The sequence below is a fragment of the Equus przewalskii genome, chromosome 19 (assembly GCF_037783145.1).
Source record: "Equus przewalskii isolate Varuska chromosome 19, EquPr2, whole genome shotgun sequence".
NCBI classification, from domain to species: domain Eukaryota; kingdom Metazoa; phylum Chordata; class Mammalia; order Perissodactyla; family Equidae; genus Equus; species Equus przewalskii.
This window is the reverse complement of record NC_091849.1, coordinates 53,441,955-53,458,580: the sequence shown is the minus strand read 5'-3', so window position 1 is coordinate 53,458,580 and position 16,626 is coordinate 53,441,955. Positions and strand designations below refer to the sequence as shown.

Genomic DNA, 16,626 nt, shown 5'->3' with positions numbered 1-16,626 from the left:
TGGATGTCTCATGTGCACCTCAACATGCCCAAAACAGAACTTGTCTTCTTTCCTCATAGACCATGTTCTTTTTCATGGTAATTGGCACCACCGCACAATCACCCAAAAGAAAAAATCTTGGAAGCTGTCCTAAAACTCAATCTCTTCCTCCCTCTTCACATCCAATATCACATCTAAATGGTTTTTGAACTTAGCCTCTTCTCTCTGTCCCCACTGTTCTCACAGTTTCTTGTCATGGGTCCCAGATTACTGCCATGTCCTAACTGATCTCCTTGAGTCCAATCTACTCCCTTCCTTCTACACTTTTACTGGCATGCGGTAGCGAAGCTTCGCACTGAATCCTTCAATGGTGCCCCACACATTTCAAGATAACGTCCGTCCCATAAAGTGCCTCCTGATTTGACTGAATCTTCCTTAGTCTTATCTTTGCCACTCTGCTCACTCTTATCCACTCCTGCTCCACTGCTTTAGCCAAAAGGAATTCCTTGCCTTTGTCTGCTGTCTGCTCTTTCTGGTACATCCTCCTATCTTTTCTCCAGTTGGCTACCTCTTACTCATCCCTGAAGGCTGCACTGAAGGTTGAGTCATTTTCCCTACCTTCTCTGTCAGAGGCCCCTGCCTGTGTTCCAGTAGTATCCAGCCCAGACCTTTAATTATACATTGTATACTTATCAGGCAGTATTTTCATCATTCTTGTTTTAGTTGCTCGTCTTTCCCACCATGTGGTAAGCAACTATAAGGCAACAACGATGTCTTTGTTTCAGTCCCTGAGTGCCAGCAAATAGGGGCCTCTCAATAAATATTGGGAATTCACTTATGTAAATAAGTGCAACAGTGATTTGAAATTTTAGTCACTGTATCTTTAATTAATTATATTATCTAGGTGTATGTTTTTCTAGAAATTGCTAGTTATCTTGTTGGAGATAGGGATAAAGTAGTGCATCAGGGTCTAGCACAATGTCTTATATATGGAGGATATCCAAAAATATTAGAGGAAGATGCGCATGGATGTTAGCTCAGGGCCAGTCTTCCTCAAAAAAAAAAAAAAAAACAAACAGAAACCAAAAAAATCCCAAAAATATTTATTGAGTGGACAAATATTATTTATATCGTTATTAATTTTTCTCTCCTTATTTGTCCTGATTTAAAGATCTCCATTCAAAATGTTTTTCATAGTATATTTTTTTTAAAAATTCCTTTAAATAGTTCTTCTTGTACACACGTGTATAGTCAACACCGAACAAAATTATGTTATTGAAATTAATAAAATGTCTACAGCCGTCGGATATTTCAATTATTTTTATGCTCTTAATGTGGATTCAGTAGTCCTAAAATTATTTACATAGTCCCCCAAAGTCAGTAGTTTCTTTCTTTATCCATTTTAACTATAAAATTAGCTTAACTTTCCTCTCACTTTTTTTCTCTGAGAGACTAACTTTTCATCTCTTACATCATTTTATATATTTGCATCACTGGTTTTGTGACATTTATTTTAGACTACAGGACAATACATTGTTTTGCATATGTGATTGCATATTATGTATACAAACTAATCAATAACGTTTATTAAATTTTAAAGGGTCAAAAAGGAGAAAATGGAAGACAAGGCATTCCAGGGCAACAGGTATATTTTTCTTGATAGAAAATGAAATAATGAATCACATAGCTGGACAATGCTGAGAGAGGGTTACTTGCAAATAAAAATGGGTGGGGAAAAGGCTAGATGTAATGTGCATGCTAAGTCTACAAGGATGAAAGTGCTAGGTGGAGGTAGTGATAATGGTTTGCTTTAAATGTTTTATATTATCGTTTTCCCATACTAATACTATTGGTGGCCATGAAACTTGCTTTTCAATGCTTTTTTCTTGCCAAGTAAATGACTGAAGGTGGAAAATTCCACTCATCTCTTGGAGCAGTTGTTTGCCAAAGGCAGCCATACGATGCAGCATCTTTATACCTCTTGTTTAGTCTGGATTGTCTTCTTGAAATGTGAGCAGATGAGGCCCTATGTAGTGGAGGAATGCACTGTTTTCCTCTAGTTTGTTCAGAGATATAAGTTATTGTGCCAGAGACTTATTAAAATGATATCTGGAGGGACCGTGTTATGGAACAGATACATAATAAGATAGTTTTGCTTCTTCCATGATCAGACTTTCCTCGTGAAGTAGGGTTTCGGTGGGATTGCCACGTGGCACGTGAGTTCAGTCAGAGCCAAATTGGACTAGAGAACGCATAGTCATTAGTATGCATACAGCATGTTTGCTGCTGCCCTGCCTATAGTCAAGCTCAGTTCCAACTTGGTCCGCACCGAAAGGGCAAACTGTACATATGAGTCCTCCCATGGGGCGCATGTCTTTCGAGTGTGGGCAGAGGAAAGATTAGTAATTACACCGATTCTGAAGATGGGATAAAACTGTGTAGTGACGTCTCCAAGGACAGGGGTCTGTGTGTCCCTCACTTGGAGGAATCTGAGAGACCATGGGGAGAGTGTTTGAAAGACCAAGATTGTCAGTAGGATGGAAGGTGAGTGCTACGTAGTAAGAAGTTGAGAATTTAGAAGCTAATAATGAGAGCAGGAGTAATTGAGGAGAAGTGGACTGAGTTTGTGTACTGTTATGCTCAATCAAAATGTCTTTTTTAATTTTAGTGTTCCTCCACTTGACTCAAATCCACTCGTGACACAACCAACTCTGTCCCTGTGCCCCTCCCTGGCAACACAGACCAACCCCCGCAGTTTCCCGAAGTTAATCTCATAATATCTATAAACGGCTGTGCTCATAGGAGGGCCTTCACCTCTTCATCCATTAACCTGCACAAACCAGGCCTTTCACCAAAAATTGTTAACTCCCAACTCTCTGAAAAGAAGGACATTCCTTTGGAATTTGAGCTCACAACTTAGCTAGCTCACTGGCTTGCTGCTGACACTCTTTCTAAGATTCCCTTGTTTTTATTCTCACTTTTCAAGGGAAATACTGAGTCTGCTCCCCTGGGTTCCCTGGAAAGCTTCTGCTCTAGATTTGTCGGAAGCTGCATCCCTCACCCCCACCCTACCCCAGGGACTGAGCGTGTATTGAGAACCGAGGGGCCAGAACAGCTGTTGCTCTTGGGCAGCTGAATAGTCATCTCAAGCTCTTTCAGTAAACAAAGTCTTGGTTACCTGTCATCCTACCAAGAGCTGCACGTCTAGCTTTTTGGCTGAGTATTGTGAGTGGAGTCCAAGTGAATGTTTCTCTCACGAAATGATCTTAGTGGATTCTCAGATGACAGCTGTTTCCAGTTTCAGCTCTAATTCAGTTCTAGTCCTGAGAACTTAGTATTTTATCTCTCGTCTTTCACTGGCTCCAGTTGTAGGATTAGGTCTGGTAGGAAACATTCCTGCATTTCTTCAGAAACCTTGATGTTTAAAGAATGGGCTTACAGAGAGCGTTTTACTCACTAATAGATTTTTATATGAAAACTAATTAGCATTTTTCTGCTCGCATTTTAATTTGAGAGTCTACCTTTCTCTGTGCCTTACACTGATTTTACCTAACTTTGCTTCCTTTTTGTGTAATTTGGATATCTTTGTTTAAGGAACCTGGATATAAATCACAATAAATACTCAAACTTCATTGTGTGGAATGTTATACACTAAATTTCATATTGGATTGCAGAACACCAATTTTTAATTTTAAAGTTGATTAATGAAATCCTGCCTGTATATGTGAGACTTATACCCTTTTTCCTGAATTGATTTTAGAGCCTAAGTGTAGAATGAATTTCAAAAATGGAAAATTTTAATGCCTTTCCTGAAAGTTATCATCTCTAACGTATGTCATTGGAATGAATATGTGAAGGAGATGAGTGGGAAATATTTAATAGTGCCATCCAGATATATCCCGTGATTTTAATGATGAGTGACCTTCATGTATGGGTTCCCCAGTGTTTGTATCACTGGGAAGAAATACTACATTGTACATCACACTGCTTCTCTAATCTCTGAATTACCAGTAGCAAGTGGTGTAGGCATAGGACAAATAGATTTTTCTTTCCTATCAATCACTTTTAATGGTATCTTTGCGTTAACTCATTTTTTATCAATAGTACTCAAAATTTAATTTTAAGATGATAAACTTGGGAAAATAGAATACTCATCTTAATCACAGAATAAAATAATAAATATACCTTATCTTACCTGATTTGAGGATTTTCATTAAAATACTAATATATGTTAACTTCAGAAGAGAATTTAAACAGAATTCAGATAGAATCCCATTCTAACCTACATATTTGACCTGCAGCATATGAAAATATTGATATCTAAGAATGAAACAGTTACGTAAATTAACATTTTTATATTACCAGTAAGCATATTGTCTAGTCATTAGTCTCATTTAAAAAGGCAAAAAAATTCTCTTATATGTGTAATTCTGTCACTACTCTATCAATATTTTCCAAACTGAAAATTCAACAGATTGGTATGCAAGTTGTTTTCTTGAAATAGTCTTGCTTCCTAAATGTGGTAAAAGGTGCATGCCACATTTACTAGTCCTACAGCCTGCACATTTATTATAGTTTTTTTCCTATTAATTTTCAAAGGGAATTCCAGGGCATCATGGTGCAAAAGGAGAGGTATGTTTCTGCATGAATTATGCTCCCTCTATTTAGCCCTTACTGCTTGAATTTTCAATACTGTACAAATCTAGCTACTGACATAGCAAACAGAAAATGTCTTTCATGTTCCTCACTAATTCCTAAATAATGCTTTGCAGAATATGTATATTCATGGAATTAGGTACAAAATGTTATGAATTTGCCAATATTATTGGTTTTTCTTCTAGATGAGGAGCTGTTTTCTCCGCATATCTTTCAGTGAAGAATACTGTGTTTCACTATTTGTCTGTCTCTAGAATTTAGACTCCTTGAGAACAGTACTGTCATGTTCATTGTTGCATCTCTCGCACAGTACATATTGCCTACACAATATACTCGATAGGGAATATTTGTAGGGTTGAATGGATGGGTGGATCAATGGATAAATGACAGTTTAATATGATAAGAAGTTTCCCCCCGATCAACAACAGTATTTCCCAGCTATTTCCTATATAACTTATGTGTATTCATATGTATATCCTAAAGGACTTTCATGGTGCAATTATACCTTCTGGAATATTTAAATAGAACTTCTGAAGATTTCTTTTGGTTTTAGAGAGGTGACAAGGGAGAACCTGGTGTCAGAGGTGCTATTGGACCAAAAGGAGAATCTGGGCTGGATGGCCTGATGGGGCCTGCGGGTCCCCAGGGGCAACCTGGGGAAACGGGTCCTCAGGGCCCTCCAGGATTGGATGGGAAGCCTGTACGTATTCTGCTTCTTTCATAGTTTTCAGATTTTCTTTGCTTTTTTCTTCAAATGTACATGTTATAACCCCTAATAATTTGATGCAGGGGAGAGAATTTTCAGAACAGTTTATTCGACAAGTTTGCACTGATGTATTAAGAGGTAAGTCTCAAAACACAGAGATTTTACTAAATTTTTTCAAATTACAAAAGTAATACAAATTCTTGGTAGAAATTACAAAAGATGTAAGTTAAGATAGAAGAAAATAAAGGACATTTGTAAACTCCTGTCTTTTTGTTCTAGATGAGTAATTTTTTAAAAAATGAAATATTATACATGCCCTTTCCTAATCTTTTTAATAAAGCACTTTATCATTATTTCACCATTAATTAAATTTTCATTTCTGACATAATTCTGATAATTTCATCCATAAATATGGATGTCTATAATTTACCAGTTTCTTTTTGGGGAGCACTTCCACTTTTTCCCCCCTATTTTAAGCAATTACTGCCATAAAATTATTGCACAGAGCAATGAATATTTCCATAGTTAAATTCCTAGAAGTGAAATTATTGGCCAAGAGATATGCATATGTATTTAAAAAATATATTAAAGATATTATTAATACCCATTCGCCATTTAAACATAAGGGTGGGGTTTCTTTGTTTTTAAGCCCAGCTACCAGTCTTACTTCAGAGTGGAAGAATTCAAAACTGTGATCATTGCCAGTCCCAGCATGGCTCCCCCGGCATTCCTGGGCCACCTGGTCCCATAGGCCCAGAAGGTCCCCGAGGATTTCCCGGTTTGCCAGGAAGAGATGGTGTTCCTGGATTAGTGGGTGCTCCTGGAAGCCCAGGTGCTAGAGGATTAAAAGGTACTTAGTTTGTGTGCATAAGCAAAGGAACAACAAAAAGGGTATTTTTTGTATTTGCACCCTAAACTGACTTAATAAGCAAAAGTTCATCTTTGTTTTCATAATGACAAAAAATTTTTGTATCCTCAAGTCCTTAAATAATTTTTCAATTGAATTAAACAGCAATTATTCTATTTTCTTTTTTTTTTTTTAGGAAGATTAGCTCTGAGCTAACATTCACTGCCAATCCTTCTCTCTCTCTCTTTTTTTTCGCTGAGGAAGATTGACCCTGAACTAACATCTGTGCCCATCTTCCTCTATTTTATATGTGGGATGCCTGCCTCAGCACAGCTTAATAAGCGGTACATACGTCTACACCTGGGATCCGAACCAGTGAGCCCCAGGGCTGCTGAAGCAGAGCGTGTGAACTTAACCACTGCACCACTCGGCTGGCCGCACAATTATTCTGTTTTCTTGAAACAATATTCTGAAATAGAGAAAGGTCAAAGTTATGAAGCGTGTAAAGTTACAAATTAGAAAATGTCAATAATGCATTTAGAAATCTTGCTTGAATCTAATAAGGTCTTTAAATAGAAAATTACACACACCAGTTCCTTTATTTTGACTTTGGTAACTTCTGCTAGCTTATTGAAATTTTTTTTTATATATTATAGGAAAAATTATGTTTTGAAGCTGAACTTCTTCATAGCCCACAACTTACTTCTCTTTGCCTTTGAAGGTTTATGTGAAATGTTGGTTGATAATTCTTCTCTTTTTATTTAATATTATATGAAGAATGTAAATGTTTCATCAAGTAATAAAAGAAAAAATGTGATTAACAGAAAGGGCTAATAATTCCAAACAGTTTTCCTTTTTAAAATATTTAATCCCCATTAAATCTTTCTACACCACTTATAATTTTAGATATTTTTGCTTCAAAAATTCTGTTTCCTGTCAGTAATAATAAATAGGTGTCAAAAAATGTATTTTTCTTCCAATACGTGTATTAGCATCTTTGAAAGAAACAGTCTAGGAGGAAGTGATTTTGTGGAAAAAGTAAGCTTACTCCCATCTTTGACACTCTGCAGGCCTACCAGGAAGAAATGGGGCAAAGGGGAGCCAAGGGTTTGGGTACCCTGGAGAACAAGGTCCTCCTGGTCCCCCAGGTAAGAACTGGTCTATGCTCAGAAGTGATGTTGCACATTTTGCTTTAAGAAAATCGGCATAAATCTATGTCAAAAAATTTGAAACCAAGACATTTGCTGCTTCTTTTGAGTGATTCACATTTGACACATTGAGCTCTAACTACTAGAATTTTTGGGCTATATTATATTTATGAGTCATTCGGGATTCTCTCTTGCTTACCATTTAGACTTCTTAGAATACCACCCCTTAGAATAGTTCTTGAGTGGTGTTGGTCACCCCTGCTTATCTAGCGGATATCATTATTTCTGCTTCTCAGGGAAGCAGAATAATCTGCATTGTCCTCTTAAGTCAGCTTCTGCCTGCTGTGTTATTTAACTTTGCCATGCCTCAGTTTCCTCATTTATCAAATGGCAATGAGATGTTATCTGCATCGTGACATTTTTGGAAGATTACATAAGTTAATACATGTAGTGCTTTCAGAACAGTGCATGACAATCATAGTTACGTTTTCAATAAATGTGTCCTATTATGATTGTTTTAGATGCTATCACCTCATGAGGCTTTTGGGTGGATCAAGTGATTTCACGCTGTTTACGTAAAACACTTAGAACAACACCTACGCCTATGGTTCTAGTTGAGTACTAGATAAATGTTTATTAGTAGTAGTAAGGGGAAGTATTAATAGTAGGAAGTGCCCCAAGCCCCTCTCCTCCATCTCAAACCTGAGGATTTGGTATTTTGACTTTGAGTCATCAACTTTAAAAGGCCAATATCCTCAGTTAACTCTCCTTTCTTTGAGCATGCTAATTGAACTAATTGGGCTCTGGTTCACAAAGTAGTGCTATAAGACCTTTGTGTATTGGTCACTATTGTACTATGGTAAGGACAATGTATTTAGACGTGGATACTATAAAATATGTATAATGGATATAGTCATTTTTACTACAAACATGGCACAAAAGTGACTTCATTAGAGTTTTAGCTTACTGATGTATCACCTGCTAATTTATAATAATATTGACAATAGATATGCTGAAAGGAAGAAATGTTTGGACAACCCACAAATTGAAATATTAGAATGTTAGCTCTATGTCTTAATGAGCAGCGTGGTTGCTGTATTAATATAAGCTTAGCCTAATTTTTCAAAAATTACTGATTACTTTTGGCTAGTTCTTTTCAAAATGGAAGGTATATAGAATAATCAAGAGACTACCTCCTCTTTTCATATTAGTACAGACATGTAAAATTTTCAAGAGTTTTATTTTTTCAGTTTAAATTTCTTACAGAATCAACTATATCACCTTCAAAAACCAAACTCCTCTGTTCATATCTTGTTAATGTCCCATCTTAGGTCCAGAGGGCCCCCCTGGAATAAGCAAAGAAGGTCCTCCAGGAGACCCGGGTTTCCCAGGCAAAGATGGAGATCATGGAAAACCTGGAATCCAAGGGCAACCAGGCCCCCCTGGCATCTGTGATCCATCGCTATGTTTTAGTGTAATTGTCGGAAGAGATCCATTTAGAAAAGGACCAAACTATTAGCGTCTGATGCCTCATTCAGCAACCTAGGCATGGTGCTTTTCTTTTGTGGTCTTTTGCATCTCAGGAAGATGATAACAGTAATCCCTTGAAAAGAAACTAAAGTACCTCGGTGTTTTTATTCTTATTTTTTCCTTAAGGAAAAATATATAAAAGGTCACATGTACTGATTTTAAAGGCTCCTCAGTAATTCAGAGCCTGTAGATTAGTAGCATTAACTAAATCTCAAGGGTTCTTGTAAATCCATTTGTTTTAATCAAAGTTGAACATAAAAAAACCACCATTGCCTGTTAGCCAGTCAATTTCAGTCACTGTGAAATATTTCACATTCAGCCTCCATGCAGAAGAGTATTTGAGTTCAATTTCATGTCTGTGTGAATTTCGTGTTTCATAGCTCATAGCTCATGCTTCTACATTACCCAAAACATGGATCTGGTCATTGAAAATAAGATCAGGGCTGGTATTCAGCTGGGGCAGACTGTTTGCCATATCAGTCATTTACTGCAGTATCTGTGCTTTTTGGATAGGGGCAATGGGCTGCTGGTTGTTCAATGTTCTGAACATCACCTCTGAATGAGATTAATGGGTTTCTTATTACATTTGCAAATTCTCAAATTTGATTAATAATGATGCTAAGAAAGAGTATTGATTACACTGGGAATGGTCAAAATTATGTAACATTGAAAACATTTTAGAAAAAAGTTTCAGTGCACCTGGGCAATATGTTCAAAGGAAATGCAAGTTCAGAAGTACTAAAAAGACTTTATTCTTCATACTTGCTTAGTAATTGGAATGTTTGTTGCATGCCTTCACTTTCCGTTTCATTTATTATATGTATATGTTCATATAAATTAACTTTCATTGTAGCAAAGCTAATGGGAATAAATGCTCTAGTTGAAAGGAAAGGTAACTCCACAGATCCTAACATGTCTTGACATTTTTAGCAGACTTTAAAATATTATGAACAGTTTCTTGGTACTGTACTTAATGCTTTTGTAAGGAACATAATTTGAGATATTTCATCTTTATCATGCTCTCAATTTTGTTAAATGCTTGTTATTCCAAGTACAATAAAGTTTTGTACAGGTCTGATTGCAGTGTCTTTTTTTATACTAATTTTAAGAGATTGTTGCATATATTATCCATATCAGGGGCTCATTTATTCAATGGATATAATTTATTGAATTACCCTATTCTTAAATACCTGGTTCATCTGAACTAAGAATTGAGAAATTCAGTTGGTGTGCTACTCACCTAAACAGGTGTGGCACCTGGTTCCGGGCCCAGGGATGGCTGTTAATCAGTGTTTAGCTTTATTGACATGCCATTCTACCACTTTGATGAGGACCTTGGAGGAGACTGAAGTCCATGACATTTCGTGGCTGAATTAGCAGAAGGCCTAGTTTGATGTTCTATCTTTAGCAAAGCCCCAGGTATCTGCTTAGGCCTGAGAATACTGCCCCTGCTAATTATGGCATTTGCTATTCAGAGCTGGTAAAGGAGCAGAATAAGGTAGGTGGCATCATTTCTTCATTCATTCAATCAGCACTGACCACATAGCCATTAAGCATCAGGTACTTTGCCAGGGATACAGTGACAACATAGTTACAGAGTGTGGCCTGAGGGAACTCGTGTTTATTGAGGCACAGGTAAGTAAACAGGTCGTTCTGTTACTTCCATTTTAAGAAAGGAGAAAGTGCTATAGAAATGTATAGAATGATGCTGTGGACTGAATTGTATCCCTCCCAAGTTCATGTGTTGAAGCTCTAACCCCATTTGCCCATATTTGGAGACAGGGCTTTTAGGAGGTAATTAAGGTTAAATGAGGTCATAAGGGTGGGGTCCTAACCTGATGGGATTGGTGGCCTTATAAGAAGAGGACAATCTCTCTCTCCCTCTCCCTGTGAGCACACAGTGATAAGGGAACTGTCTGCAAGCCAGGAAGAGAGCTCACCCTGGTGGACTTCAGCCTCCAGAACTGCGAGACGATAAATTTCTGTTCTTTGGGCCACCCAGTCTAGGATATTTTGTTATAGCACGTCAAGCTGACAGAACAGATGAGCGTGTGGTTCCCTAAAGTAAAGATCATCAACCGAGATTTAAGAGGCTATGAAGCATTAGCATAACCAAGTCATGTCAAGATAATGAAAACGAGCAAAGCCTGGGAGATGAGAAAAAGCATGGAAAATTCTGAGAACAACAAACCTGTGGAATATAAACCATATTTATTTTCAGTATCACTGCTTTTAAAATTGACATCTCAAGATGAAACATTTCTGTAATTTATCATGGTACGTGTTACGTCCTCATATATTTTTACTTTGGACAAATTTGAGACTAACCCATAATACACTGATTTTTAAGAATGAACAGGTGAGTGATTTTGTCCTGCAAGCACATTTTGCCCCATAGTGACGTATTAGCACCACGTGACATGCAAGGCCTTTGGTGGAGTCACGAGAGTACAGCCTCTGCAGTGAGATTGCCTGGCTTCAGATCCCCACTTTCCTTTTCTAGCTGTGAGTCTTCAGAAAATTCATTGACCTCTTTGTGCCTACATTTCTTCATACTTTAAATGGGGAATATTAATAGTATTTACCTAATAGTGTTATGAGGATTAAATGAGATGAAACAAAAAAATTAGTCAGTGGAATATACCAGAGTCACACAGAAAATATGGGATTAACAAATTTTGAGGTGAAACATTTAAAAAACTTATTTAAAACATTATATATCTGTATAACTAATACTGATAAACTTAATCTGATTCATTGCCATTCAGAATGAAACTCTCAGTCTTAAGGAAAAAAATAATTCTCAGTAAAGGCTATCTTTGCTATATTTCAATCATTCTGATCATCTTAAATTTTGATCATCTTACATCTAAAACGTAAAGTAGGAACAATTTAAGGGAAAAAACCTAACGAATCCTTGGGATTTATAGTCTTGGGGTATTTTATCTGAATTTTACTAACTGTATTTTATTAATTATATTTTATCCCTGGTTCTTAGAACTTTACCAGATAATTATTTAATTTCCATCATGAAGAAGTTTTCACTTGGGATGGAGCTGCAAATCATGCTTTGATCCCCAGTAGGGGGCAGCAAAATACATACACACACACACACACACACACACACACACACAAGCTTTGATAACCTTTTTTCTCATTACATTAATCATATAAACTATCACTATATGTACTTAGCCTGAATATTTTCTCAGTTTTGTAAGTTAGACTTATATCCATAAAACTTAACTATTCCAAAGAAGAAGAAAAAATTATATATAGTTTTCATAAGTTGAACACCTAAACCACAGTTAATGAGGGTGTTTCTATTTTGATGTCTTGCCTATCTGCTTTACCATTCTATGGTTCACTTTGTTTAATTGAAGCGCTCTGGCTAGGAGCTTTGATTAGTTCTTCAGATTAATAACTTTATTGTCTAAGGAGAGGTTCGAAGCTCCTCCTGGTCCTCCTCAGTTACAGATCTGGCCCGTTGGTATTTAGCTGTGTTGTGCCTGAGGGAGGCAGAAAGCTGTCCTTAGCATTATCTAGAGAGGCCAGCGAACAGTCACACCACACGTCCTATAATGGGACAGTAGATCGTGTAAAACGTCAACACAAGAGATTACCTGGCTAAAGCACTGAGCTGTGGGGCACGCTGGGAGCACAGTGGGGAACTCAGACTGAGTGTGTCTGTACTTTTAAGGGAAAAGACCAGAAATAAAACCATACGTTGGATAAATTGAGCTGCAAAGGTTTGTCTGGAATGTTTTAACAAAACTTTATCTTAAAATGTACATAGAAAAATTTAATTTTGCCCCAAATAGAACATTTGAAATAAGGAACATTACTCTTCCTGCTCACTAAGTTATTTCTGGGTTCTGCCTTCTCCAAAGTAGGTTTCACAGAGGAGTTTTGAATAAATAGATTTCAAAAGCCTTATATTGACATCTTAGGTGAAAACGACAACTTGAAACAGCTGACTGGAGTATCATTCTGGAGAATGGAGAACTGAGAAACACAGTGCTTTTCCATCACGTGCCCAGTGCAGTTGCCATTGCAAAATAATGTTAAAAAAATCACATTTGAAAAGTGTCTACGGCTCCTACAGAGTGAAATTCGAAATGAAATTTTGAAGCAATTTTGAAATAAATATTTTCACAACAAAAAAGGTAAAGAGAGTCATGTGACACGTGACCTTGGATGAATCTGATAATTTCTCTGAATTTTTCTCATCTTTAAACCAAAGGGTTTAAGTTCCCGTGTTTTTCAACCCTGGCTGAACATTAGAATCACCGAGGGAGCTTCAAAAATACTCCGCTCTATCAGGGGTTCTGGTGTACCTGGCTTGCCTTCAGGCAGAGGAAACAGCTGTACAAAGGCCGTGAGCCAGAGAACACAGCTCAGTGGAAGTGAAAGTCATTCTATATTTTTAGGTTTTAGAAAGATGGTGATAGAGGGTGGATAAAGATAAGGGAGAGAGATTTGGAGTGAGAAGAGGGAGGAAGACGGAAGGAGGAAGTATACAAGAACCCTACAGGATTTTAAGGTGGAAATAGCATGAAGAGATTTGCACTGCAAATAAATCACTTTGGCTACAGTGAGCATGGAGGAAACCAGGCAAGACTGGAAGTGGAGAAGCTAAGAAGTGTCATTACAGTGGCGCTGAAGATGAAAGTGAAGCTAAAAGAGGATAAAATAGAGGCAGAAGGGATAGGAAAATAAAAGACCAGCAATTTATTCTACTAAAATCATGGATAGCTTCCAGAACGTACCCCCAGCATCCTCAGGGGCTCTAGAGAGGTGAGGGCTTACTGGTAATGTGTGAGATAAGGTACGAACCAAACTTTTTAAGCCTCCACTTGATTGTTGCCCACAACATGAGCTTGTTCGCAGGGCTCAGGGCTGCGTCTTCCAGGGGCCGCTCTTGAAAATGTCGGCAGGGTCAGCGTGAGAACCTGGCCTGGAATGTGAATGGAAAGGTATTTATTTCAGGTTTCGGCTGGGGCAAAGCATGCCGGCCTGTTTCCTGACGCTAGCTCTGATAGTGACCATAAGTCTTCACTCTCGTCTTATTCACATCAGCTTTTACTGATAACTGTGACATGTATCTGTTTTTCTTTCTCTCTGATGCCTGTTGACTTTCAATGGACATGTAGCTATTTCTCTAGCAAACATAGGCTTATTTAGCATCAGCAAAGAATTGCAACTTCAGTTCTACAACCACGGGGAGCCACGTACAAGACCCTCAGCAGCCAGGGAGGAGAAACTATTTTGTAGAGGGGCAAAAGAAGGTGGCAGGGCTATTGTACACGAGTACGTCGGAGGAATTGAGACGGCTACGTGTGGTGGCTTTTCATTGGCTGAGCTTCTTGCCCGTCAAGAAGAGGAAGTCTTTCTTCTTCCATTGCGCTCCGCCGTCAATGTAGTGGGTGAGAGCTTCCGGTTTTAGCCTCGGAGCTTAAATTTAATGAGTTTTCTGTTTATTAATTTCCCCATGACTAAGGATTCAAAAGAATATTATTTTATTTGTGCTGTGATCCTTTAGGAACATCTGATGGTATAAATGCAGTGGCATTTGTCACCTGCTCAGGTGTAAGAACGTGATGGGTAAGTGTTAATTTTATGACGTGGACCCTAAGGTAAAGCAGGCTATGTTTGATGAGGAGTTAAAAGTCTATGAAATGGGTGTCGTCTTATTTGGAAATGCTCTATAAATCAAATCAGCTGAATAGATCGAAGGATACACTCTGGTCTCCCCAGATCATTTGCAGTCCGCCTAAATTCTAGGAAGAACATCTTCCAGAGGAAAAAGCCCTTAAACCAGAAATGGTAAATAAAAGTCTTGAGAGCCAAATCCCGGCAATTGTGGATGAGTGCCTGGAGGGATGCAGAATCCAATTTAGATGTGATTTCCCTTGCCTTAGACTGAAGTGGCGCGATTAAGGGGGTTGGAGAATAAACAGCAAGCGAGGATTTGTGCATGTGGGATGGATTTAGAGGGAAATAATTTGAAACTGTGTTTTTTCCATCTGTGACTTCTCCTAGGGATTTTCCAGCAACAAACTTGATTCTGTAAACTTTAATAATAGCTTTATTCATCTTGGAATTAACTGTATGGGGTATGTCACTTTTACGCATTTTACATATTAAAGAGACTCAGGTGCTGGGGCTGGCCCCGTGGCCGAGTGGTTAAGTTCCCGCGCTCTGCTGGAGGCGGCCCAGTGTTTCTCAGGTCGAAGCCTGGGTGCGGACATGGCACTGCTCATCAAACCATGCTGAGGCAGCGTCCCACATGCCACAACTAGAAGGACCCACAAGGAAGAATATACAACTACGTACCTGGGGTGGGGGTGGGGGTGGGGGGGGGCTTTGGAGAGAAAAAGGAAAAAATAAAATCTTTAAAGAAACTCAGGTGCGGATTTTTCAGGGTTACCTAGGAATTAGGGAAACAGCAAGGGTTCAAACATAAATCCTTCTGTCTCCAGAGACCAGGCCACGTTCCATCACATTGTCCTCTCCTGTGAGAACTAAAAACTAAGTCGATTGTTAGAAATCTTTTATTCCCCATTTAACTGATTTCCCCTATTTCTCCTTATGATGGATTTTGTGATAACAGAAATCCTTAAAATTAAGTTTTGAACTTTCCTTAAAAATTATTAAAAAGGAGGAGCTTGGGCAACAGTGTCTTAACTCATGTCATTCATTTGTGGTGTTAAAAGGTAAACTGAGGCATAGTAAAAAAATTTTAAGAGTTTACTTGAGCAAGAAATAGCTTCTAATCCTGCAGGCGCCAAGCCAGGAGCGTTTAGGAGCGCTCCTGGGACCGGAGCGGGAGAGACTTTTATAGAGAAGAGGTGGAAGCACAGCCAGGAAAGTATTCGATTGGCTACAGCTTAAGCAATTGCCTTACTGGGCAGGTTTAGTTGGCTGTTTGTGATTGGTTGTCCTTGGGTTTTGATTTCTTAACCTTGAGACGTTACAGGCGTAGGTTTTGGTTTGCTTATCTAACTACCAAGGCCTTAAAGCCACTTCAGGCTTTAAGGGGCCTCCTTATTTAATTAATTTAGTGGTGGTTACCCTGCAAGGCTCATAGTGGAAACTTCTTTCTCTGGCAATGTACAATAAGACGTATATTTCCAGATCCAGAGATTAAGAACTGTGTTTAATAACTCGGTCTAAATGACAAGTGAGGAAGTGATAGAAATTAAGAAAATCAGGAGTATTAGATGTAATTTCAGAAGTACTGTTAGGAACGTATTTCCTCTTCTCAATTTTTATTGAATTTCTGTACTGGACAGAATTCACTAGACAATTGAGCCTTGAGGATTGCTCGGCACTTTGGAAAGAAAAGGATTGTTTGGTCCTTTCGTAGCTGAGGGCAAAAGGCAAAGGGGGAAGCTCGCTCGGGACTCAGTAGAAAGAGCACATCCTCAAAGGTGACTTGGGTGAGGCTGCGCTGTAGTCAGGAAATACACTTCAAATGGTATTCAGAAAGGAACGAGTGAGAACAGAGTGGGAGTGACGGGCTGGGATGGCAAGGCCCTGGAGAATAGGTTTTATTCATAGCAGTGGACTCGCGTGTATTCAAATGATGGCCCTCCTTATGCCCATATAAGTGAAAGGACTGAAAAATAGTTAGTATTCTCATGTTTTGCTTCTATAGTTATCGGTTCAGGAGAATAATGGGTTGTGGCTGAGTGACTAAGTTCCTGGGCTCCACTCCGGTGGCTCAGGGTTTTGCTGGTTCAGATCCTGGGCATGGA

General features: G+C 38.4%; 1 protein-coding gene across 4 annotated transcripts in view; it reads left to right on the top strand.

Annotated features, from left to right (window-relative positions):
• COL21A1 (collagen type XXI alpha 1 chain) overlaps positions 1-9,944 on the top strand; it is a 174,389-nt gene extending 164,445 nt beyond the window's left edge. For all 4 annotated transcript variants that reach the window (XM_070584816.1, XM_070584815.1, XM_070584813.1 and 1 more), the window contains 7 exons: positions 1,580-1,624; positions 4,579-4,611; positions 5,189-5,335; positions 5,425-5,479; positions 5,991-6,191; positions 7,259-7,336; positions 8,668-9,944. In XM_070584816.1, coding sequence (XP_070440917.1) covers positions 1,580-1,624; positions 4,579-4,611; positions 5,189-5,335; positions 5,425-5,479; positions 5,991-6,191; positions 7,259-7,336; positions 8,668-8,855 — 747 coding nt within the window. In that variant the 3' untranslated portion in view covers positions 8,856-9,944. The remainder of the gene's footprint in view (positions 1-1,579; positions 1,625-4,578; positions 4,612-5,188; positions 5,336-5,424; positions 5,480-5,990; positions 6,192-7,258; positions 7,337-8,667) is intronic.
• The last annotated feature ends 6,682 nt before the right edge of the window (positions 9,945-16,626 follow it).